Source organism: Sus scrofa, chromosome 14 (genome assembly GCF_000003025.6).
Source record: "Sus scrofa isolate TJ Tabasco breed Duroc chromosome 14, Sscrofa11.1, whole genome shotgun sequence".
NCBI lineage: Eukaryota > Metazoa > Chordata > Mammalia > Artiodactyla > Suidae > Sus > Sus scrofa.
In genome coordinates, this window is record NC_010456.5 from 49463966 (window position 1) to 49487751 (window position 23786).

The window sequence follows — 23786 nt, forward strand, 5'->3', positions numbered from 1 at the left end:
TCAGGCTCGGGCTTTTCGGGCTCCTGTGAACAGAACCCTCACCGCCTCGGGGACTGACTGTGGCAGGGAGGGCGCCTGATCTGGAGCTCATGGGCCAGGAGATAGTGGGGGGACCTGAGTGGGAGGCATCTGGGACGGCTATGGTCTGGGCAGCCCTGTCACCATGAAGGTCCTGTGATGGGCACCAGAGCCCCAGAAGTACCGCCTGAGCTGTCCCCGAAAACAGAAGCCCCTGTGTCCCCCACTTGTAGCCCAGACACGTGCTGCTCTGGGTGGAGGAGGGTGCCTTGAGGTTTTCTGGGTTTTTTTAGAAATATATCTTTTTGGAGATAATTTTCAGAATATATAAAATTATAGAGAAACAAAAAAAAGTCAGTAATTATACCACACAGGCAACCAACCAGTGGAGCCTTTCTTTCGTGCATCTCATGTAGAATAGTAATGACTCCTCAGAGCACAGCCAGGCAGGCACTGTGTCTCGTCACGTTGCACATGTCACGTGTCACATGCAGAGGCCCATGGCATCCAGTGTTGTGTGCACTGGGTGACCTTGGTGCCCCTCCTGGGCCTGCAGCCCCCTCCAGCCAGGCTCAGGGTTTCCCCCCAGTACTGGGTCCACACCTGGGGAAGGAGTTGGTGTGTGCTCTGAGACTGGGGTGCAGACCAAGTGCTCCCTCCTGGGCTGCAGTAGAGGCCACTGCCATGGCCAGAGAGGCTGCGATGGCTAGCAAAGGGGGGCCCATCCAACACCTCAGGCAGCAGGGGCAGCCCTGGCTGTCCTGGCTGCTGTCCCTCAGGTGCGGGGCCCCCTCCCCAAGACCACCCCCCACCCTCCACCTGCTGTGCCAGAGGATCTTTGGGGCGACTGGAGACCTGGCCCCTTGGAGTCACCCCAGGGCCCCACTTCCCTCCTGGCATGGTGCTCCTGCCACCCGGGCTGGCCAAACTGTCTGAGGCTGTCCCTTTACTGGATGACAGGAACAAACATCAGGGCTTTTACTCTTGCTCACAGGCCCTGTGCTCTGGGTCAGGTGGGTGAGGTGTGGGCTCTGGTCAGGCTCTGGGGTGCTGGGAGAGCACTGGCCAGAGCACCCACCCAGGTGCAGGAGGTGAGGTGGGCACACAGGAGGACAAGGCTCCACCTCCCTGAGCCCAGCCCAACCCCCTGGCTGGGAGCACTTGGGGGAGCAGGCTGGGTGTGGAGGGAGGGTCAGGAGTGGAGGGTGAGCAGGCATGGCCTGCTGTCTGCCACCTGACTTGTGCCAGGCCCAGAGCAGGGGCATGGGCGGGCCAGGAGACTCTGGGTGATGGTGTCTGCATTTCCAGGGCTCCAGGCAGGGAGACACCATGATGTCTGGAAGCCTGGAGCTCAGAGCCAGAAGCTGGGGAGGGGCTCAGGATGATACCTCACCAGCACCCCGTCAGGCAGGAAGCAGGGACACCCAAGTCTCCAGTCTGCCAGCAGCACTCTACCACCTCTGTAGCACGGTGACCCCAGGAAGGGTCTCTTCAGACCTCATCTTAAACTGGGTGGTGCTGGGCTGCGGGAAGAGTGGGGAGGGGGTGACTTTGAAGTTCTGACAGCTGCTGCTATGCTGGCGCCTGGGTCTAGGCTTCAGGCCGTTGTTCTCTTGAAGAGCCTCCACAGCCCAGGACAAGGCTCCCCTCCCACCTGGCTCTGGTTTCCATATCCACATTGACGCGCCCAGGTCAGCTCAGAGACACAGGATTCCCAGCGGTGCTGCCCTTTGACTCCAGGAGCATCTTCCCAGGGCTGGACTCGAAGATGGGGTGGTCCTGCAGCTGCCCGGCTTCAGGCACCCAGGGAGCAGCCTTGTGTGCTTCTGCTTTGGGGGCCTTAGTCTGGGCATGAACTGGAGTTCCGTGAGGTCCTTCCACTTCCTTAATTCCAGAGCCCCCCATCTGTCTTTTTTTTTAGGGCCGCACCCTCGGCATGTGGTAGTTCCCAGGCTAGAGGTCCAATCAGAGCTGTTGCTGCCAGTCTACACCACAGCCACGGCAACACCAGATCCTTAACCCACTGAGCGAGGCCAGCAGAGCCCCTCATTTGGAGGAGGAGTCGGCAAGTACCTCAGGGTGGCCTGGCTGCCCCCAGGGACGCTGGGCCCTTCATCCTGGGTCAGGCGTGCTTTCTCCCTGATGCGGCCCAGCTGGCCCCAGAGAAACAATCAGGGGCCAGAGGCCACCAGGTGCATCCTGGACAGGAACAAAAAGCGGGTGGGAGCGGGTTGCGGGGCAGGAATCTGAGAACGGAATTCTGGAGCAGGAGAGCCCAGCTGGCCCCACTGCCGGGCCTGGGGAGCCAGGGCTGGACGGAAGGAAGGGCGGGCACCCACAGCCTTCACGGCCTGGATTGGGGCTGGGCAGGGAAACCAAGGCCCAGAGGTAGGAGACGGGACACCCACCACCCTCAGTGCTCCCCCAGCCCCGGTCTGACACCTGGGGAGTACCCACAAGGCCAAGAGCACAGACCTGGCAAGACAGCGGGGTGGAGGGGTGTTATTGGGGGAGGCAGACCGTGAACAGCCCTCCTGTGTACCTGCTTCCTGTCATGGGCTGTCCCTGGGCAATGGCTTCATTGGAGACTTTAAGACACATGGCAACTCGCGCAGGACGCTTCCCGCCTTAAGCTGCAGTAGGGGAAGGCTGGGGACTTTGCTGCCTCAAGAGCAGGTGGGTTCCAGGGCCTAGGGAGCTGGCTCAAGGGCTGAAAGCAAGCTAGGCCCTACTGACCACCCTAGGCCTGGGGTACTCACCACAGAGGGTGCTCTCTGAGGGCCAGGTGCAGAAACCAAGCTTTCAGCCCTTGGGCACTGGGTGTGGCCGGCCACACATGGGGAGTTCTACAAGGGAAGGCTCCAGAATGGAAACTGCATGGAAGAGCCTCATAGCAGCCCACACTGGAGACTAGAGTGACCCCAGCATTTGCTGAGTGTTGGTCTCTGCCCAATGAACCACCTGTAGTCCTGTCTGGGCCCCAGGTGACTCTCAAGAGGAGCTGTTCCTTTTTGTCTTTTTATTTTTATTTTATTTTATTTTTTTAGGGCCTCACCCACAGCACATGGAGTTTCCCAGGCTAGGGGTCCAATCAGAGCTACACCTCCCGGCCTACACCACAACTCGGGATCTGAGCCTTGTCGGTGACCTATACCACAGCTAACCCACTGAGCAAGGCCAGGAATCGAACCTGTGTCATCATGGATGCTAGTGAGATTCGTCTCTGAGCCACAGTGGGAACTCCGAGAGGAGTTGTTCCTTGTGTGTTTGAGTGAGGCCTTGAGTGGATATGGGCCCCAGGTGTGGGCAGGAGGGTTTTGTCTCAGCTGTAGGAGTTTGCTCCCTGCAATGCCCGGAGAGCAGGTGAGGGAACGCAGAGCCTGGGGGAGGCTCCCCTGGTGGGCATTGCTTCCCCAGGTCCCTTGGATTCTGACTGGTGGCACAGCTCAGGAGGTGACAGAGCAGAAGACAACAGTCTCGTTTTACAGGTGAGGCAGCAGGTCCCTTAGGGCGGGCAGGAAAGCCACAAGGCCAGGGCATCCCCCGGGGTGTTCCCAGGGGCAGTGGCCCACCTAGAGGGGGAGTTCCTTCACTAAGCCACAGGAAGGGGGGTGCCTTCATGAGTGCGGGAGGACAGGACAGCACAGCCTGCTGTTGCCAGTAGGTGGCTTGGACCCAGTGAATGGGGGTAAGGGGTCTGCAGGCCAAGTGGGGGGTTGGAAAGGCAGCCAGGGACAGGGGACTTCCCAATTTGAACATTCTCATGTGCCTTGTCCCATGAAGTCTCGGGTTTTCCTTGAGTTATGTCAGGGTCCTGAACAGGGGCAGAGTGGGTGCAGGGACACTGAACATCGGGAAACGGGGAGCAGGGGACCCAGCTGGCTGGAGGGAGTGAGCAGGGGAGGCTGCCAGGCACTGGAGGCTGGGTCCTGGCAAGTGAGGGGCATCTCCTAGGGCTCTGCATCTGAGGCTGGAGCAGCTGGCCGAGTGCCTGTGGAGGCTCTCTCTTCCCACTGGCCCTCCCAGCCTGCAGGGCTGCTGCACAGCCCTGCTCCCATGTGTGACTCTGCTGGTCCCAGGAGATTTGAGAATGCAAGGTTCCTGTGAGCCCTTAGCTACCAGCACCCCTGGCCTCTGAGCAATTGTCCTGCTGAGCACAGAACTGGGGTTACTCCCGATTCAAGGGTGGAAGAGGGGCTCCTCCTGCGGCTGTGCTGAGGTCCAATCCATGTGAGGTCCTTCCCAATCTGGAATCCACAACGTGGATCTGGGGGACGGGGCCTGAGATTCCAGGATGGTCTGCGATGCGGGCTGGGAAGGTGGAAGGCCTGACCAGGCCCCAGAGCCGGGGAGGTCTCAGAGGGGTCACTGGAAGTTGAGGCCGGCTTCCCAGAAGCATCCTTTGAACCGAGGCACCGGCACACGCAACCCACCAGATTCAGCAAGGGAGGACAAGGCTGGGGCTCTATGGCAGGCATGTCCCTTCGGGCCCTTGTAAGGATACTGAACTTTCTCCTTCGGGAACTGGGGATCCATGAAAAAATCTGAGGAGGCGCGGTCACAGGGCGCTTCCCAGGATGACGTCGGGGCCCGGCCCGCCCCGCTCCCAGGATGTGCTCCGGAAGGATCTCAGCGGCGAGGGCAGCCCTGGGGGCTTCTTGGAGAGGAGGGAGCGGGGGCCCGGGCCCCTGGGCAAGGACTCGTCGGAAGGGAGGGGCGTGGCGCGGGTGGAGGTGGCCGGAGAAGGGCGCGGAGGGCGTCCGCGGGGCTGGCGGGCCGGTCGCCCTGGCGCCCTCGGGCCTCGGTTTCCCCGCGCGGCGGGGCGGGGCGAGTCGAGGGCCGCGCGAGCCTGGAAGTCGCCTGCAGGGGGCGGCCGCGGGCGGCGCGGCCGGAGTCGAAGTCGCAGCCGGAGCTGCGGCGGAGACCGCGGGAGCCGGCGAGCGAGGAGCAGGTCAGAGGGGTCCCGGGTCCGGGGTCCCCAGAGTCTCAGGAGGGCTGCCTGGCGGCGTGGGTCTGTCGGAGCTGCTGGGCCGGCATGGCGGGCGGCGCGGGTCCCCTCCCTCAGGTGCCCCGCCGCCCCGTCTCTTCCCGCCGCTCCGAGAGCGAGTTCGAGAGCCGGTCCGAGCCCAGACCGCGGCGGCGGGAACGGCGGGCGCAGGGGCGGCTCCGGCGCGGCCTCCGACCTCGGCCCAGACGGGAGGCAGTGCGCGGACCCTCCGGGCCGCCCCGAACCAGACCGGAAGGTGCACAGGGGAGGCGGGGAGGGGAAGGGGCGAGGGCGCGCGGCAGGAACGTCGCGGGTGCGTCCGGGGCCCGAGCGCTGGAGGAGCCCTCGGGGGGCGCCGCCGGGCTGGGCTGCGCTGGGCTGGGCAGTGCGGCCGACCCCTCCGACGAGGCTCCTACAGGTGGCGCGGCCGGCGTCCGGGGAGGCTGGGGGAGCAGACGGCGTCCCGAGCGCCTGCGGCGCCGCGAGGAAGGGGAGTTGGACGCCGACCGAGCGCGGCCTCGTCCGGTGGGCAGTGGTGGCGGGAACCGGACTCGGGGGACACAGGAGAGGCCGGGCTGGCTCCGACTGTACTGGCCGGCCGCCGGGCTGTCCCGAGCCGAGGTAGGAATGGCGGGAATGGTGGCGGCCCTCGAGGGACTTGGCGCAGGATGCCCAGGGGATCCAGGAGGGCCCGGGCCAGAGGAGCAGAGATGCCTGAGCACGGGCGCGGCCAGCGCGCTTTAGACTTGTTTCCCCGACTTTACAGTGGAAGGAAGGTGGAGGCCAGGGCTCATGGGGAAGAAAGAAGGAGAAGTAGAGTGAGGGAGAGTCTCCACCCCATCCCCTAGACTGGAGCTGGTCTGGGAGAGCACTGGGCTGGCCCCTCAGTCAGCTCTCCCTCCCCATCGCAGGGTGCCCAGGCCACTTCCACCTACAGGGCCTGTGTTCCTGCCCCGCAGGAGCTCAGGCCGCTCTCCCTCCCCTTGGCCTCTGCTGTCATGGACTCCCAGGCCCTGCGCCCTCCAGCAGACTCTTGGTGTCACCTCCATGTCCAGCCAGGGCTGCCCCTGGGTGTCATGGCCCTTGGGCCATGATTGAGGACTCTTTCAAGCTGGTGGAGCAGGAAGGATGTGTGGGGTCAGGGGCTTGTCCTGGAGGCCTTTTGTGGGCTGCGAAGGCTCTGCCCTGTGTGCCAGGCCCCCACCCCAGGTCACAGCCCCGATAGGAGCTACTCACTGAGGCTTGTCCACACCTGCTTGCTCTGCCCTTGTCCTTTGGAGTCTCCTGGCTCTCCTGAGTCCCTCGGGCCACTGCCCCTCCCTGCCCATCCTCTAGTGCAGACTAGTTCCTGGGCTGAGCTGGCCTCTCTGTCACCTCAGGGAGGCTGAGGGGCAGCCCAGGCACGGGTGGCAGGAGAAGGGCTTTGGGGTCGCGTGTGTGTCACCACCCTCATGTTGGCCTGGAAAATACAGGTCCCGGTCACACCCTGGTCCTAGGAGTTCAAGGACAACCCAGTGGACCTGAGATTTCGATGCCCAAACCTAGTTGTGGTCCTGATTCACTCTCTGGGCATCTCTGGGCCAGTCACTGCTCCAGCAAATGCGTCCTCTCGTCTGTAAGACAAGCATGGTGGTGTGGGCGATGAGTAGAGTCCAGGTTGTGGTGGAGAATAAATGACATGGGCACTGACGGTGGGGACGGTCGAGGTCTGTGCTTGAGGTGGTAAGCCTGGGGTCAGGGCAGGGCTCAGGCTTGTGGGGTTGGGGACACAGTGAGGGCACACTGTTGGCAGAGGGACACATGGATGAGACTTGGATTGGGAGTAAGCATGTGGCTTCAGGGCACAGTGCTTGTGAAATGCAGGGTCTCTGGGCGGTGTCAGCCATGCACGTCCACAGCATGGCTCTCAGCAGTGACCCCCGGCTACCTGCCTGACCTCTGCCTGGCCCTGCTCCCCACACCCCAGCTTGGTGGGAGGCCCGTCCTGTGTGCTGAGAGATGCCCAGTGAGAGCAAGGGGAGCAGGCCCAGGAGAGAGGCAGGGGCTTGAAGGACTGGCTGAGAAGAAGTTCTGGTGTCAGGGGACCCTAAGGAGACCACTGGCATCAGGTGCCAAGTTCTTCCAGCCTCTAGGGCAGCCTTGGGAGGGAGGGTATGCCCCAGGGCCTAGAGCTGGAGGGAGCAGTGGCAGGGCCATGCTGAAGCTGGGACCCTGGATGGGGTGCAGGAAGTGGGGGATAGCAGGAGCTGGGATGCAGGGAGGAGCCCTCCCCAAGAGGCTGCTCACCTCCTGGGTACAGCTAGGAGCTCTGGGTGGTGGGAAGAAGCAGTTCAGTGGCAGGTCCCCCAACCCCTGCCCAGAGTCATGGAAGGGGTCCCCGGGGTGCGGAAGCCAGGGGGTCCTGATTGGGATGAGAGGAGCCAGGTAGCAGGGAAGGGGGGAAGCCAGGGTGCCCCAGTTCGCCAGGACCCTCTCAGGCCTCTCCCCCATCCCTGAGCGCTGCACAGCCTGGCGCTTCTGCCTGGATCCCGGGCCGGGGCTGGTGCTGTCTTGTCTGGTTCCCACCTCAGTGCAGCGGTCACTGGGAAGGAAGGCTGCCTCCTTGCACCGTGGCAAGGCTGTCTGTGCCACTCCGGGGCATCCCCTGCTGTCTGGGCTGGTGGTCTCTGCCCAGAGGTCCCCAGGGATGTATCTGTCACAGGAGCATTCACCTCTGGCCTCTCAGTGGCAAACTGGGAGCAGTGGCAGGGCTGTGCTTCCAGGGTTCTGGCTGACCCCTGCCCTTTCCTGTCAGCCTCTGGGGCTGCATCACTGTATCTTTGTCCCAGAGACCCCAGGATTGGTCTGCATCCCTCCCATCCTCAGTGTAGCTGTCCCGTGGGAACTCCTGGGCCTGTGCACCTGGCCCTGCCCCTCAGCAGGCCAGCCTTCCACCACAGCCCGCCCAGGCCTGCAGGGTCTGTGCTCTCAGGCCACCTACCTTGCCCTCTTCAGGCATTCTCTTGAGAGGTAGGATACCATCACTGCAGCCTCTTGCCCAGGTCTCAGGGAGTGTGGAATGGAGCAGGAGTGGGACCCCAGCAGGTAGGCACCAGCACCTCGTGTGTGTGGAGTGGCCCCTTGGACGGGGGTGTCAGAGGAGGTGGCCAGTGTGGGTGAGTGGTCACCTCAGGCTGGGAGGAGGCATGACCTGCAGCCTATCAGGCATCTGGACTGGACACAAGGGGATGAGAGGGGTATTCTAGGCCCCAGGTGGGAGAAAGGCCCTGTGGCCCCAGGGGCTGCTGATGCGGAGGCTGCTCTGGGGCCAGGCTCAGTGCATACAGCAAGGCTCAGCCCTGGTCCTGCCCACATCCTGCCCCCAGGCGCTGGCTGAGAGGGGCAATTGCACACCCAAGGGGCCATGAGGGAAGGAACACCACTGATGGCTGCCTGGGTGCCAGGGCCCAGCCCTGCAGAGGGGGAAAGAGAGGAGAGGAGACGCTCTGTGAATGCGCACCTCCTGGCAATGCTGGAGGATACGGCCTTGCTCCTGTGATGGGTTTGGGGAGGCTCATGCCCAGGCCAAGGCCACCACACAGGCCAGGCATGGCAGAGCCACGGGAGGGCTTGTGGTTGCAGCAGAGCTGAGGTGTCTATCCTTCCAGCTGTTTGTCCTTTGCTGGCTGCCCTCCATCCTCCGCCCGAGTTCCTTTCCCATGAGCAGGTGTCGGTGCGACTCACCTGCCTGCCATTTCTCTTGGTCCCGCCCCCCAGACTGCCCTCCCCGAGGTCTGTGTAAGACCTTCACGCTGTCCTCAAAGCCCAGTGTCTCGCTGGGGGCACAAGACAACCGAGTGACTATGTTCACCTCACCCCTTGTTTCTCATTTCTAGGATTTTTATATTATTTCTTGTTCATAGTCACCTATTCTCATTTTGTTTCTACCAATAATTCTATTTATGGATGCTATTCCTTTATCTCTTTGGAGATCCTCAATGTCATTGAAAATCATTATTAGATCACTGTTTTCCCTTCATCTCCTCTGGAATGCTGTCTGTATTTTGGGTGCTGCTACTTATTTTTCTTAGCCTTAATATTCCTCCTGTACTTTGAAACTAGTCTGCAGGCTCATCTTACCTGGGAGCTGAGGTCCTGGAGGTGAGGAATAACCCGCACACCCCAGGGTGGCAGCCAGCTCTCAGGACAGCTCCCCCTTGAGTCCACCCCACCCCACCCCCGCAGGCCTGGCAGCAGGTGGCACAGAGCAGGTGTCTGGAAATGTGTGCCATGAGGAAGTAGTGAAGGATTCTCAGGCTGGGTCTGGAGCCCAGGAACAGGCTCAGGAACATGGCTGCTGCAGGTCCAAATCCCTGCACTGGCCTGGGTACACTGCCCTTAGCTGCACCCAGGAGCAGGTGTGCAGGGTCTTGCCTGGAAGCTGGCAGTCATCTCCACCCAGCAGGCTCTGGGGGGTACAGCCACCATCTGGGCATGTGTACAGAAAGCCTTGCCAGTCTGACATACAAGGAGCCAGGAAATGTGTGGTTCTGATTAAGTGGAGTTTTAATTAAAGTGGCCAGGCTGGTGAAGGTGAGAGGAAGGCGGGAAGAGGACAGTGTGAGTCTGGCTGGTGGGGAATCCTGTGCGTTGTCCCTTCAAGGCGCACTGTGTATGTTCCCAACATGTGATGCATCTATATGGGACAACTCTGCCCTGTCCCCAGCGAGGGACGGCCACAAGGAAGTAGTACATTTTTATTTAATTTCCCCTCCTGGCTAGCAACAGACAGACCAAGGATTCATTAGAGCCAACAGAGAGGGAGAGGAAATTGCCAGACCCTGGCTCCACCCCCCAGGTCTCCCATCTTCCTGTCCCTCTTGGTCCAGGGCCTGTGGAGGGAGGGAAGTAGAGCAGGGCCAGGAGGCCCCCAGAACTCTCCTGCCGCCCTTTTCCATGGGCATCCTTCAGCTCTGGTCCACTCCTGATGCTCACGCTAAGGCTGGGAGGTCATCAGCTGGTTTGCGCCTTGGATTCCTCATCTGTAAAGTGGGATTCATGGGGCCGGCCAGTGAGAACACAGGGGACCACCGCCCAGGCCCTGCACCCTTGTTTTTAGAGCTCCCAGGCAGGCACACGAGCTGTTGTGGAGGGTATGGAGACCAGGCATGTGGCCCCTGGGACAGCAGAGCTGGTGGCTCAGTGGTGGTGGGAGGCTGTTTCTCCTGAGCTGGCTGACGGTGTATGTTGATCCCCAATTCTTGTCAAGGACAGATGGGTACGTTGAGACAGGCTGTCACCGGACATTTACATCATGGGAGCAAAGGGTGTCCCCGGCCCCAGGCTGGCTTGTGGTCCAATAGCCAGTGGCTCTGGCCTCCCGCCTGCCCTGCCCACCCCAGTGCCTTGGGCTCTATGGGGCTCCACTCAGGGGAAGGAGGTCCTGGGTGGGCAGGTGCCCACGTTGCCTGTGTGCCAGGCAAGGCTCCGTGACCCATGCTGGCTTCAGAAAGCATCAGGGGGGCAGCAGGTGTGTCTGGCTCCCTGCAGGGCTGACCTGGGCAGCAGCAGCTGCTGCATCCAGACCTGCGAGGGTGCCCTAGGCCTGCTGGTGGCAGGAAGGCAGCTTCAGTTTGGCCAGGAAAGGTGTTAGCATCAGGTGCAGAGTCCTGGGAGCCCGCAGTGCAGAAGGCAACAGGGAGGCCTGGGGATTAGGGGTCCTGAGGCTCCCAGGAGACCCTCACTGAACAGAAGTCTGGGTTAGAGTCCCGAGAGCCCTTCCATGCTGGGTACCCTGACTCTCGTGGAGGGCAGGTGCTAGTGGTGTGACCCCATCGGGACTCTGGGCGGTGGGACTGGCCGGCCCAGCATCAGCCCCACAGGAATGACCTAATCATCTGCTCAGGGGGTTGCTGGCAGCCCCATCTTTCTGCCCCCAGAATGGGGTCCTCTGAATCCAGGCCATGGTCTAGGGCCTGTCCATGCAAATTCCCCTGGAGAGACTGAGGCGGGGTGGGGTGAAGCCACCAGGAATGCGGCTGGCTCACTGGTGGTGGGAGGCAGGGTTCCCGGGCTCGCTGGACCTGGGAGGCCCCCGGGTGGGAGGCACCCTAGGCCTGTCACTTACCTCCTGCTGAACAAGGCCAAGACCCTGGATGCACAGCAACTGCTGTCAGGGTGCCCCTGTGAATACTGTTCTGGGCAGCAGGCCGGGAGCACCAAAGGACACCAGGAGACTTGGTCTGCCCCACCCCTGCCAGTGACATGCTTTGTGGGCAGCTGGCTGGCAAGTGTCCTGAGCACAGCAGGGCTGGGTGGGCTTCATGGTACCTGGCAGGGCCCTAGCAGGCCTGGGAGAGCTGCAAAGTGTCCTCAGGAGCTTGGCCTCCTCTCTCCCCCACAGGCACAGGAGTGCCTCTCAGGTGTGGCGGCTCCAGCAACCTGAGGCACATTGGAGTTAAAGGGAAACTTGGGGCTTAGCTACTGCAGCACTGTCACCTCCTGGATGGGGTCAGGAAGCCTGGCCCTTTGAGCACAGGCAGGGACCACAAGCAACCTTCTCCCAAGGCTGCTAGTCCCATCTGATCCCCCATGTCTTAGAGGGGAGAAGGATGCAGGCCTGAGCCACATGCTGGCCTGAAAGGCAGCTTCTAGTCCCCAGGCAGGTGGCCCATGTGCACCTGGGACCCGTGAGGACCCAGGGCTAGAGGAGGGGTGGATTCCGCATGGGGACTACTGGGCAGCACAAGTCAGTGTGACAAGGGGGGGTGGAGGCCATGGGGAGAGGTCCCTGGGCTGGCAGTGGCAACAGAGACGATTCCACGAGCTCAGGGGGTCCCGGGGGTTTGGGGCTAGGGAGACTGCTGTTTCTACTGGGTGTTGCTAATTCTCTACATCTCTATGTTTCAATTCTGGGGGAGCCTTTTCTTTTTTTCTTTTTTTGTCTTTTTGCCTTTTCTAGGGCCGCTCCCGCGGCATATGGAGGTTCCTAGGCTAGGGGTCGAATTGGAGCTGTAGCCACCGGCCTACACCAGAGCCACAGCAACGCGGGATCCGAGCTGCATCTGCAACCTACACCACAGCTCATGGCAACGCCGGATCATTAACCCACTGAGCAAGGGCAGGGACCGAACCCGCAACCTCATGGTTCCTAGTCGGATTCATTAACCACTGCGCCACGACGGGAACTCCTGGGGGAGCCTTTTCAAATATGGTTTCTCATAGAATCAAGAGTGACAGCTGAAATGGTCCCCAAAGGCTCAGGTTCCAACTTCCCCTTCTATCAGTGGGAAGCTGAGGCTCAGAAAGGAAAGGCATTCTCGCTGGTAGTCCCCCAGTGCGTCCTGGAGGGGGAGGCGGTGTGGGGGGTGTGCCCCGCCCAGAGGTGCAGTCAGGGCTCTGAGGGGTGGCTCCCTTCCTGTGCTCCCTGCCAGTGAGCGCCAGAGGGCTTCTCTGCTACTGTGAGACCAGGAGCTCTGGGGGCTCTGCCTGCCCCCAAGGCAGCACAGGTGGAGCAGGCTGAGGCTGGCTGAGAGAGGCATGGTGGTCCGGGGGAGGGGGGCTTTCCCAGGGAGAGTCGTGGGGCAGGGTGAGCTCAGGGACCAGGAAACTGGCACAAAAGGCTCAAGAAGCTGAGCCCGAGGGGCCAACACAAGTGACTAAGCTCTGAAAGTTCTTGGCTCCCCAGGAAGGGAGACAGAGACCGGGGCTGCTCCCTGGCCCTCTGTGTGGGGTTTGGGGTGGGAGAGGCTGGCACCTGGCCTGTGGGGAGGGCACTGGGGCTGAGGGCCACCCCTGGGGGTCTCCAGCGGTGGCCCCACTCCTCACAAGGCTTCTCCCATGGCAGGTGCTCAGGAACCCTGAAGCCGAGCAAAGATGCTGCAGAGCCCCTGGAGAGGGCCTGGCTTCTGGAGACGTGAAGTCAGTTGTGAAGAGGCCCTGGGGGAGGCCCCCCGCCGGCTCCTGTAAAGAAGGGGCTCAGGGCCGGGCAGGGCCGGCGGTGCTGCAGCTATGGACCGTGAGCTGGGCTGGCCTGCGCCCTCACTGACCCTGCCTGTCCATGGAGGTGTCCACCATGGCCTCCTTGGAGTACATCATGGTGGAGCTGGCGATCGCCGTGCTGGCCATCCTGGGCAATGTGCTGGTGTGCTGGGCTGTGTGGCTGAACAGCAACCTGCAGAATGTCACCAACTACTTTGTGGTGTCCCTGGCGGCAGCCGACATTGCCGTGGGGGTCCTGGCCATCCCCTTTGCCATCACCATCAGCATAGGGTTCTGTGCCGCATGCCACAGCTGCCTCTTCCTTGCCTGCTTCGTCCTGGTCCTCACGCAGAGCTCCATCTTCAGCCTCCTCGCCATCGCCATTGACCGCTACATTGCCATCCGCATCCCACTCCGGTGAGCCAGGGTGGGGGTGGGAGCGGGGTGGGTCACAGTTGTGAAAGGCGGTCTATGCCAGGGTCTGCTCTGTGCCAGGATCAGGATGAACCAGGGCCAGGGCTGGGTCTGGTGTCAGAGTGGTGAGCTGAGGTCAGGGCCACGGGGCTCAGTCTAGGGCTGCCCAGGGCTGCCCCCCAGGGGCACAGGGCAGGCTGGCCCTCCCGCAGCTACGTGGTTGAGGCTGCTGTGTTCTGGCTGTTGGCAGATGTGTGTGGCGCAGGACTGGTGGGTGTGTCCGGGCCACTGTTGACACAGCGCAATACCCGGGCCACAGAGCTAGACGCCCACCCATGCGCCTGCCTTCCTCCAGCTCCTCCGGGCCGGGCCGGCCCACAGTTAGCACATGAGGAAAATGACCCAGAGAGGGGAAGTGACTTGGCTGAATGCCTTGGTGAGTCACTTGGACCTTCATGCAAATTCTATGCTTCTTGGTCACCAAGTGCTCTTGGTCTTGGAGACAGCTCATGATCTGGCTGTTGCACGGGGGTTTTTATGGTGAAACTTTTGTGAAGTGACTTCAGCTAGGTATTGTGTAAATGAAGACTTTCCCTTGGAGTTCCCGTCGTGGCTCAGTGGTTAACAAACCCGACTAGGAACCATGAGGTTGCGGGTTCAATACCTGGCCTTGCTCAGTGGGTTAACGATCCGGCATTGCCGTGAGCTGTGATGTAGGTCGCAGACATGGCTCAGATCCCGTGTTGCTGTGGCTCTGGAGTAGGCCGGTGGCTACAGCTCGGATTAGACCCCTGGCCTGGGAATCTCCATATGCTGCCGGAGCGGCCCTAGAAAAGGCAAAAAGACAAAAAAAAAAAAAAAAAAAAAAAAAGACTTTCCCTGAGGCCTGAGTTCATGTAAATGAAGAGGCTAGAAAGTATGTCCCATGCCCTTGGAGGAGAGCATCTGCTCTCTGTCCTGGAGCTGGGTTCACAGCCTAGATGGCTGCAGGCCCTGAGGGAGGTCACCAAGGATGGCATGCCCCACCCAGTGGAGTTCCTCTGACATAGAGCAGGCACCGCAGGCCCACGGTGGGCTGAGGGGGCACCCACCTGAAGGGAAACAGGCTCCATAAGCAAATGGAAATTTAGTGTCAAACCCAAGGGGGCCTTTAGAGGTCCTTTCCTTCTATCTTCTGGTTGGAAAAAGGAAGCTCAGAGGGAAGCCAAGCCCCAGGCCATATAATGAGTTGGTAGCATAGCCAGGGCCAGCCTGGGAAGATTGTGCCTGCCATTCTCTGCGGCTTTAATCTTTTAGGAGCTGATGGCAGGTGGCCTTGGCCCCAGAACCTAGGATCCAGGGGAGCAGACATCTCGCCATGCTGCTCAGATGGAGGAGGGAGCCAGGGCCCGGGTGGCCTCCTGGGACAGTGGTCTTGGGAGAGCCTAGGACGCTTGTCATAAGAGAAGGGGCCATGGGCTGGCCCTAGTGGAGGACCAGCCTAAATGGGCAGAGCAGAGCCAGAGTCCAGGCTAATGGACAGCTCAGGACACAGGCCTGAGGGCTCCCAAGCAGACCAGCGTCCTCTTTGGGTCCAGGCAGTGTGGGCTGGGTGGCTCTGGTGGGAGCATCACGGGGAACAGAGGGCTCGCTCTCACCTTATCCCCTGGGGTAACAGAGGGCTCCCTCTCACTTATCCCCTGATAGGAGGGAGATCAGAGCTGCTGGTCTCAATGGAAAGGGCCTTGGCTGCTGCTGGTCTGTTTTCTGAGGGTAGGCTGTGCTGTGTGATGGGCAAGTCAGCTGCCTCTCTCTGGGCCCATTGTCCATCTATGAAAGGGACTGGTCTCCCCCTGAGCTCACAAAGGCGCCTTGAGGGTCCAATGAGAGGGCTAGAGTGATGGGGCCTTGAGGAAGGCCGGCAGGGCGGAGCTATTGGGATTCAGGTCTTTTTGGAGCTGCTGGTGGTTCCAAGCCATGGACCGACCCCATCTGCATCCTGACTCCCAGGACTGAGCTCCACCCAGACCATGGCTGAGCACTGCACTTGATGAGGCAGGTCAGCTGGGACCTCAGGTCCGGAAGTCGATGGGGATGACAGCAGAGAGGAAGCTCATCTCCCTCCTGGGCAGGAGGCCCACAGATGGCAGAAGGCGCTGGCCCGGCATCGTCTTTGATCCTCTGGCCACATCATGGGGCGGATGTTATGGGCCTCCTGTTACTCCTGGGGGGGCCGGGGCTGGAGAAGGAAACGTGCCCTGAGCCAGGGCCTCTGCTCTCCTCTTCTGAGGGGGCTCCTGAGAGCAGGCTGGGCACGAGGGGAAGCCGGATGGAACTTGAGCTCCTGGTGGCTACTGCCTGCCCTTCCCCAGCCTGTCCCCTTCCAGTGGGGACCAGCATCCCCTGCGTGCCAGCTTCCGCCCACCCAGTAAGTCCACTTGGCTACCATGAGGTCCAGTCTCTGCCCATACTCTGGCTGACCAGGCCTGCCCCACTCCCTACTTTTTTTTTTTTTTTTAAAGAATTCAGTTTCAGGAGTTTCCATCATGGTTCAGTGGTTAACAAATCTGACTAGGAACCATGAGGTTGCAGGTTAGATCCCTGGCCTCACTCAGTGGGTTAAGGATCCGGTGTTGCCGTGAGCTGTGGTGTAGGTCGCAGATGCAGCTTAGATCCAACATTGCTTTGGCTGTGGTATAGGCCAGCAGCTACAGCTCCAATTAGACCCCTAGCCTGGGAACCTCCATATGCCTCGGGTGTAGCCCTAGAAAAGACAAAGACAAAAAAAAAAAATTCAGTTTCAAAAGTCTACTTGTTCCCTCCCAAGTGCAGGTCTTGCTGAGGTAGGGCAGAGCCTGCTCGGGGAGAAAGTAGCCTGGCCAAAGGCAGGGATGGGAACTCTCCATGTCCCAGGGTGACAGACAGAGGCTTCCTTTTCCTGGGGCATTCCATACCCCTTGTCCCTCACTCTAGCCCCTGGTAACTGCTCTTTCCTGGGGAAGCAGGCCTTCTGTGGGGCAGCAGAGTCCTTTGTGGTGATTTGCCCCAGGAGACAAAACCAAGCACCCTGAGTTCGAGGAGGAAAGGATCAGGAGAGAGGACTCCCTGGAGGAGGTGATGCCATGGGTTGATGGGGGGGTGGGCAGGTTTAATAAGAGGGGCCAAGCCTGGGCAGAGGCCCAGGGAAGGCATGAGCATGCGGACTCCAGGCCAGGGAGAGGTGTCAGAGGAGAACAGGCCTTCAGGGAGAGTATGCTCAGGCTGCCTGTGCCCAGGGGAATCTAGTTTTACCTGGAGACCAGTAGCTCTTCCATCCTTGGTCACTGGCACTCTGGGCACCTCAGGAAAGCTCTGCCTTCTCCTGACTGAAGGGCACGTGCACATGAAGCCCCATCTGGAATTGTAGGGGGTGTTCTGGTGTCACAGGGTGAGCCCCAGTGTGAGCAATGGGGAGCCCCTAGGAAGGGGCACAGGGATGCAGCAGCAGTTCTAGACATGGGGGCTTTCCCCGGGTGGTCCTGGTCTGAGGCTCAGGGCCCAAGACGTAGCTGCCTGAGTCATAGCCTGGGAGTGCTAGAGTGCTGCTGTTTGGGGGTGGTTCTGTTTGGGTCCTCTCAGCCTACCAGTCTTCCTTTGAAATAAATAACAAAATTTACTTGTTTAATGCCTTTTTTGAGTAAATAATACCTACATGTACTAAAACATCGAAGAAGAACAAAAGGGTAGGCGGAGCATAACGGCTCCTTGACCCACACAGACAAGCCATGATCTTGCTTCTGTCCCCACAAAGGCCTCTTCACAGCTCGCCTCGTGGGTCTCCTTATCTTAATGCAGGCATCCGAAAGCAGGGATTTCGGCTGGGCCCTGGCTGTCCAGGACTCATGCATTCAGTTATCAAGACTCCTCTCCTCCTCAGCAGCTCCCCTTCTGTGATCACCTCAGAGTGCAGGTGAGGTTTGCTACTGGTGAACAACTGGAAAATCTGAGGCTGGTGGCCTCCAGGATCCTCCACACCATCCCTATTACTGCCTGCTTCTGCTTAGCTGCCTAAAATGACAGGAGGCGCACCACTGCCTGAGGCAGCCCATTTCTCCTGTGAATAATTCACTCACCTTGGGCTCCAGTCCACCACCGATGCTACATTTGTCCTCATGGGGCAGTGCTCACAGGACCTAGATTCTTAGTCCCATTTCACAGATGAGGAAACTGAGACTCAGCAAGGCAGAGTGACAGAACACAGCTAAACAGGAACACGCTAGCACTAGAACCCAAGAGAGAGCTAAACTTTTCTCAGGGAAAATATCAACATTAAAAAAAGCCGCCTAAAAAAAGGGGGGGGGAGGAATTCCTGTCGTGGTGCAGTGGTTAACGAATCTGACTAGGAACCATGAGGTTGCAGGTTCAGTCCCTGGCCTTGCTCAGTGGGTTAACGATCCGGCGTTGCCGTGAGCTGTGGTGTAGGTTGCAGGTGCGGCTCAGATCCCACCTTGCTGTGCCTCTGGTGTAGGCCGGCAGCTACAGCTCCAATTCGACCCCTAGCCTGGGAACCTCCATATGCCGCGGGAGGGACCCTAGAAAGGACAAAAAGACAAAAAAAAAAAAAAAAAAAAAAAAAACCACCTATTTGCAGAGGCACAGAGTAAGTGCTATGTAGGTAGTCAATGGATTAAAAAAAATAGCCTGTGACCTCACATTTGAGGCTCCAGAACAGGGCAGGCAGAGTTGGCTGGCTGGGGCTTTGTAGAAATGGTCAGGTCTACAACCCCCTTCCTGTGCAGGTACCCACACCCCTGCTGCACTGGCTGTGAGCTCCTGAGAACAGCTCTGCCCCTTGCTGTTCGGATTCAGAAGAGACAGACTTACCCTGGCCCAAGCTGCCTGGGTTCCTGCAACGCCTGCAGCAAGTCAGTTCCTCTCCTGGGCCTCAGTTTCCCCATCTATAAAATGAGGGAATTGGACTAGATAAGAGGTCAGAGATCTTTTTTTTCCCCTTAATTTGAATTCATTGACAAAATTTAAACAAGGGAAGACTTTACCCAGAAAATCAGCTCCCAGTCCCTCCTGAAACCTGGTAGCACCAGATGCACACCTTGCTGGCGGGGGCGGGGAGGTGGGGACTGTGGGGGCACAGTTGAGGGGTGCAGAGCATGTCAGCTGCCTCCTGCACACTGGGGTAAACACCTGCCAGCCTGCCTGCCTCACACATTCGTGACCCGTGGCTCCTATGTCTGCTAGCCCATGGACTAGTTTCTGGGGATACTTCACATTCTGAGATTAAGTAAAGCACGTCTTTCCTGACACCAGTGTGTGTCCCTGTCTCAGTACTGATCATGCAGAGGTGGATCTAGGGATGCCTTCCCCTGCAGAGGCCCCCCAGCCTTGGGGTCCCCGCCTGGATAGGGTTTGACTGAGCTTGGGTAGGAAACTTCTGTGAGAAGATACCTAACCTGAACTTAAAGGATGGGTCGGGTTACTAGAGGGAGGGCAGTCTGGTGTTAGAATCCGGACCATTACATGGTCGGCCCTCAGAGGTTACTGAGGTCACCTTCCTTAGCCAGTGAGGTGACTTTTTTTTTTGTCTTTTTGCCTTTTCTTTAGCCGCTCCCGCAGCATATGGATGTTCCCAGGCTAGGGGTCTAATGGGAGCTATAGCCACTGGCCTACACCAGAACCACAGCAATGCGGGATCCGAGCCGCATCTGTGACCCACACCACAGCTCATGGCAACGCCAGATCCTTAACCCACTGAGCAAGGGCAGGGACTGAACCCGCAACCTCATGATTCCTAGTCGGATTCGTTAACCACTGTGCCACGACGGGAACTCCATGAGGTGACTTTTTGGATTGCCCGTTTTTTTTAATCAACTCTTACTTTAATTAATTTTAATTTTTTTTTGCTTTCTAGGGCCACAGCTGTGGCATATGGAGGTTCCCGGGCTTGGGGTCCAATCGGAGCTGTAGCTGCCAGCCTATGCCACAGCAATGCAGGCTCCGAGCCACATCTGCGACCTACACCACAGCACACAACAATGCCAGATCTTTAACCCACTGAGCGAGGCCGGGGATTGAGCCTGCAACCTCATGGTTCCTAGTCGGATTCATTTCCGCTGCACCACAATGGGAACTCCTAATCAACTCTTTTTAAAAATCCACCTTTTGTTGGCCTGGGGTCAGCTTCTGGGCTGGCCAATCAAGCCACTCCCTGAGCCAGGCTCTAGGGAATTTGGGGCAGATCCCATCTCCCTGAGGCTTAGGATCTCATGCAGCTCTCCCCTCTGGAACATTAAGGCTGCTACATAAATGTTACCACATACCAATCTCGGCTTCCCAGAGGGCTGTGGGTGATCTGGAAGGGAGAGAGGGTACCTCGTTTGGCCTGGGACCTCCACCCCTCCTTTACCCACCTGTGCCATCTCTCCTTGGGGGCTTCTGGAGACCCTAAGTGAAGAAGGAAGACATGGAGCACAAGAGCTGTGAACACCTGAAGGTCCCACCATGCTGGGGACACTCCTGACCCATGTCCACTCCAAAGGGAAGCAAACCCATTCCAGCTCACACTAAGTGCCACGTGGAGGTGATGACTTCTCCCTCCCTCATCACTTAAAAATTCCCACAAAGCACACTAATCAAGTGCCGGGACCACCGGGCATTCTCTTCAATAATCACAGGACTCTGATGCCTGCCCTCCTTGTCCCTCCTGTGAGAAGAGCCCAGGCTCAGGCCCCTCTGAACAGAGGGGACCCTGGGGCCAGGAGGCAGAAAGAGGCTGGTCCCGGGCCTCACAGTAGTGGGTGGGTGGTGCTGCTCTTGCTGGCTGACTTCCACCCTTCCCAGTCCTGGGCTCCCAGGCCTCTGACTTTTGTCTGCCTTCCACAGGTACAATGGCTTGGTGACTGGCACGCGGGCCAAGGGCATCATTGCGGTCTGCTGGGTGCTGTCATTTGCCATCGGCCTGACTCCCATGTTGGGCTGGAATAGCTGCAGCCAGCAGGAGGTGGGCAAAAACCAGTCACAGGGCTGCAGGGAGGGCCAGGTGGCCTGTCTCTTCGAGGATGTGGTCCCCATGAACTACATGGTGTACTTCAACTTCTTCGCCTGTGTCCTGCTGCCCCTGCTGCTTATGCTGGGTGTCTACCTGAGGATCTTCCTGGCAGCCCGGCGGCAGCTGAAGCAGATGGACAGCCAGGCACTGCCAGGGGAGCGGGCTCGGTCCACGCTGCAGAAGGAGGTCCACGCTGCCAAGTCACTGGCCATCATTGTGGGGCTCTTCGCCCTCTGCTGGCTGCCCCTGCACATCATCAACTGTTTCACCTTCTTCTGCCCTGGGTGCAGGCATGCCCCGCCCTGGCTCATGTACGTGACCATCATCCTCTCTCACACCAACTCCGTGGTGAACCCCTTCATCTATGCCTACCGCATCCGTGAGTTCCGCCAGACCTTCCGCAAGATCATCCGCAGTCACATCCTGAGGCAGCGGGAGCTCTTCAAGGCAGGTGGCACCAGTGCCCGGGCCCTGGCGGCTCATGGCAGCGATGCCGAGCAGATCAGCCTCCGCCTCAACGGCCACCCTCCTGGGGCGTGGGCCAACGGCAGTGCCCCCCAGCCCGAGCGGCGGCCCAATGGCTGTGCCCTGGGGCTGCTGAGTGGAGGGAGTGTGAGGGAATGTGGTGGGGACACGGGCCTCCCAGACGTGGAGCTCCTCAGCCTCGAGCTCCAGGGAGCGCGCCCAGAGTCCCCTGGCCTCAAGGCCACCCGAGCCCAGGACAGAGCAGGAGTGTCCTGATGACCCCGGGAGGGAAGCCCTTCTCCTGGCGGGCAGAACCAGTCACTCAGGAGAAGAGTGCATGGGAGCGGGTGGCCGGTTCCCACTCTGGACAGAGAGGAGGGGGCCCGGCCCAGCAGCCTGAGGCCCAGCAAGAAGGGTCTCGAGTCCGAGGAAGCCGATGTTTCATGCTGGGAGGCCCGGTGCAGAGCATCTTGGCTGGCTGGGGCCGGTCCCCAAATCCAGAAGCACCTGGAAGCGCCACCTTGTCTGTGCAGAGCATCTGTGGCAGAGCAGGCTGGCTGCCGGCTGAGTGGTTCCCACAGGCCCCCTGCAGCACCCCACCCTCCCCAGCCTCCTCAGGGGTCCAGGAGCTGCTGTGTCTGGAGGTGGCTCAGAACTACTTTCTTCCAGGAGAAAATGTAAACGCAAGGAAACCCTTTTTATTTTCTCATCGTCCCTCCCTGGCCGCCGGGTCTATTTTGGTCCTGCTGCTAACCTGGCACCAGGACTTGGCCCAGGGAGTCCCAGGCAGCCCCTCCCACTGCCGTGAGTTGCCTTGCGTCTTGCTCGAGGACACCGGCCTGTAAGGGAGCAGGGCCAGGGTGTGGGCGCAGGGGCGATGGGGGAGGCCGGCAAGGTGCATCCAGGTAGCCCAGGGCTGCCCATGGAGAGGCCCAACCTAACTGCCTTTCCACCTGAAGGGAATGTATTTTTTTTTTTTCTGAGAAAAAATAAAAATGAGCCATGTTGTGTTTTAAGCCTGTCCAATGAGAACGGTGTCTGACTTTCCTTCCCGACTCCACAGCCAGGCCTGGCACACATGCGCATGCATGCACACACACAAAACACACAGGCACGAGACTGTATCACAGGCGTGAGAGCACGTGCACAAGTGCAGACAGACAGATGGACAGCCTGCAGCTGTGGTGGGCAGGGGGCACCCAGGCTCCCATCATCTAGGGAACAGGCTGCCTGGCTGCAGCGAAATTCAAATGCCCGTGTGCAACCCCTGTGAGAGTGGGATGTGCAGGCAGGGGGGCTCTTTCCCCAAAGGCCACTGACATGGTCAGCCCTGGCCATCCCCTCAGTGTGGGGATGGAGCTCCTCCCTCCCTCATTACCTAAGGTCCTCTGTCGATCTCTTTCTGTCACCTGACCAAAGCTGTGCCCCGCCCTCCCCACTGCCCTCCTCCAAGACTCAGCCAGAGGCCGCAATGGGATCTGAAAACCATGCCGAGGTGGGGGGTGGGTAAACCAGCCTCCTTAGACTCATCCCCCCTCCTCCCATGGTAAACCTCCAAGGAGCAGCTATTTCCTGCTCTAATGTGTCTCTGGGGCCCCTGCCACCCTTCTGTGCTGTGAAGTCTGAGGCCCAGGGGAAGCGAGCCTCCTGGCCGAGGGCACATCTAGGTCTCCAGTCTCACAGGCCACTGGCGAGGCAGGGACATTAGAATTTCATAGTAATCCTCATGCACCCCTGAGAGCCCCCTCTCACAGGAGACTAAACAACAGAGAGACTAGACCACCTCTCCTGAACAGAGAGGTTAAGTACTTGCCCCAGTTGCACAGCTAGTACATAGCAGAAGCGAACATAAAACCCCAGGTTTACGTGACTGCAAAATTCATCATCTCTGTCCCTATTCACTTATGACGAACCATTTCAACCTAACTGAAAAATATAAAATAATACAATATTCCCACGACTGCTCAAGAAGTGAAACATCTCCCTGTATCACCGCCCTGCCTCCTGCACCTAGAAACAACCATTGTCCCGGGCTTCATTCCTCCACACAGTAGTAGACTTTTACTAACAGATGTATATGTGAGAGGCCCCAAACAGCACAGATTTGCTTCAGCACTATTTACTGCCACATCGGTCTGAGGGCCTTGGACCAGCTGTGCAAAAGAGACTGAGGACCCTCTGAAGGGCACTGGTGCCTGAGCCCCCACCCAAGGGTGACTCTGGGCAGACCCAGGGGTCCTCATGGGCCACTGAAACAAAGGCACAGCCCATGCTGTCCACACCGTCCACCCTCCCTCCTCTGCACTTTGGCCTTTGCTGACTGCAAGCTGAGGCCTGGTCTGTGCCCCAGGCGGCCAGGAGCACCGGTACCATCGATCCCCATGACCCACTGTTGGGGAGAGACCACAAAAGTGGGAAAATAAGAAACATCGCCTCTCCAGCCTTTTCTGAGGCCTCCTAGGACAGGGTTCTGGGTGCACGGTGGAGGCTTTGGGTTGGGGAGGGGCAGGCCCAGATCCTCAGAAAATGCTCTGGGTACAACTAAGCCCTCGGCCCTCTTGGGACCAGCCCCTAGGCCAGCTCTGGAGCCCAGACACACGTGTCCATGCCTCCTCGGGTTCCCAGGGGGCCACACACACTCTGCGCAGGCTCCCACTGTGAGCCAGACTCATGTGTAAGCACCCGTGCACAGACATGAACAGATGCAGGTCACTCCCTGATGATGAGAGCACACGTGTGTGCATGCAGACATGAACAGTCACCTCGACAGGAGCAGGTGTCTGCAGCAGCAGCAGCAACAGTGACAGTGGGGCTTGGCCCAGCCCTGCAGGTGCAGACACATGTCCCCCAGGCAGGGCTGCCAGCGGTAACAGTGGGGCTGCTGTAACCCCTAAAGCTCTGTCCAAGCAGCTCTGCTCTCCC

The 23786-nt window shown here is 59.5% G+C and overlaps 1 protein-coding gene across 1 annotated transcript; it reads left to right on the forward strand.

Annotated features, from left to right (window-relative positions):
• On the forward strand, positions 3221–21880 carry ADORA2A (adenosine A2a receptor). The gene is made up of 3 exons (XM_003483462.4): positions 3221–4969; positions 12831–13381; positions 20234–21880. The coding sequence occupies exons 2-3, from the start codon at positions 13044–13046 to the stop codon at positions 21138–21140; spliced, it is 1245 nt and encodes a 414-aa protein (XP_003483510.2). The 5' UTR covers positions 3221–4969; positions 12831–13043; the 3' UTR covers positions 21141–21880.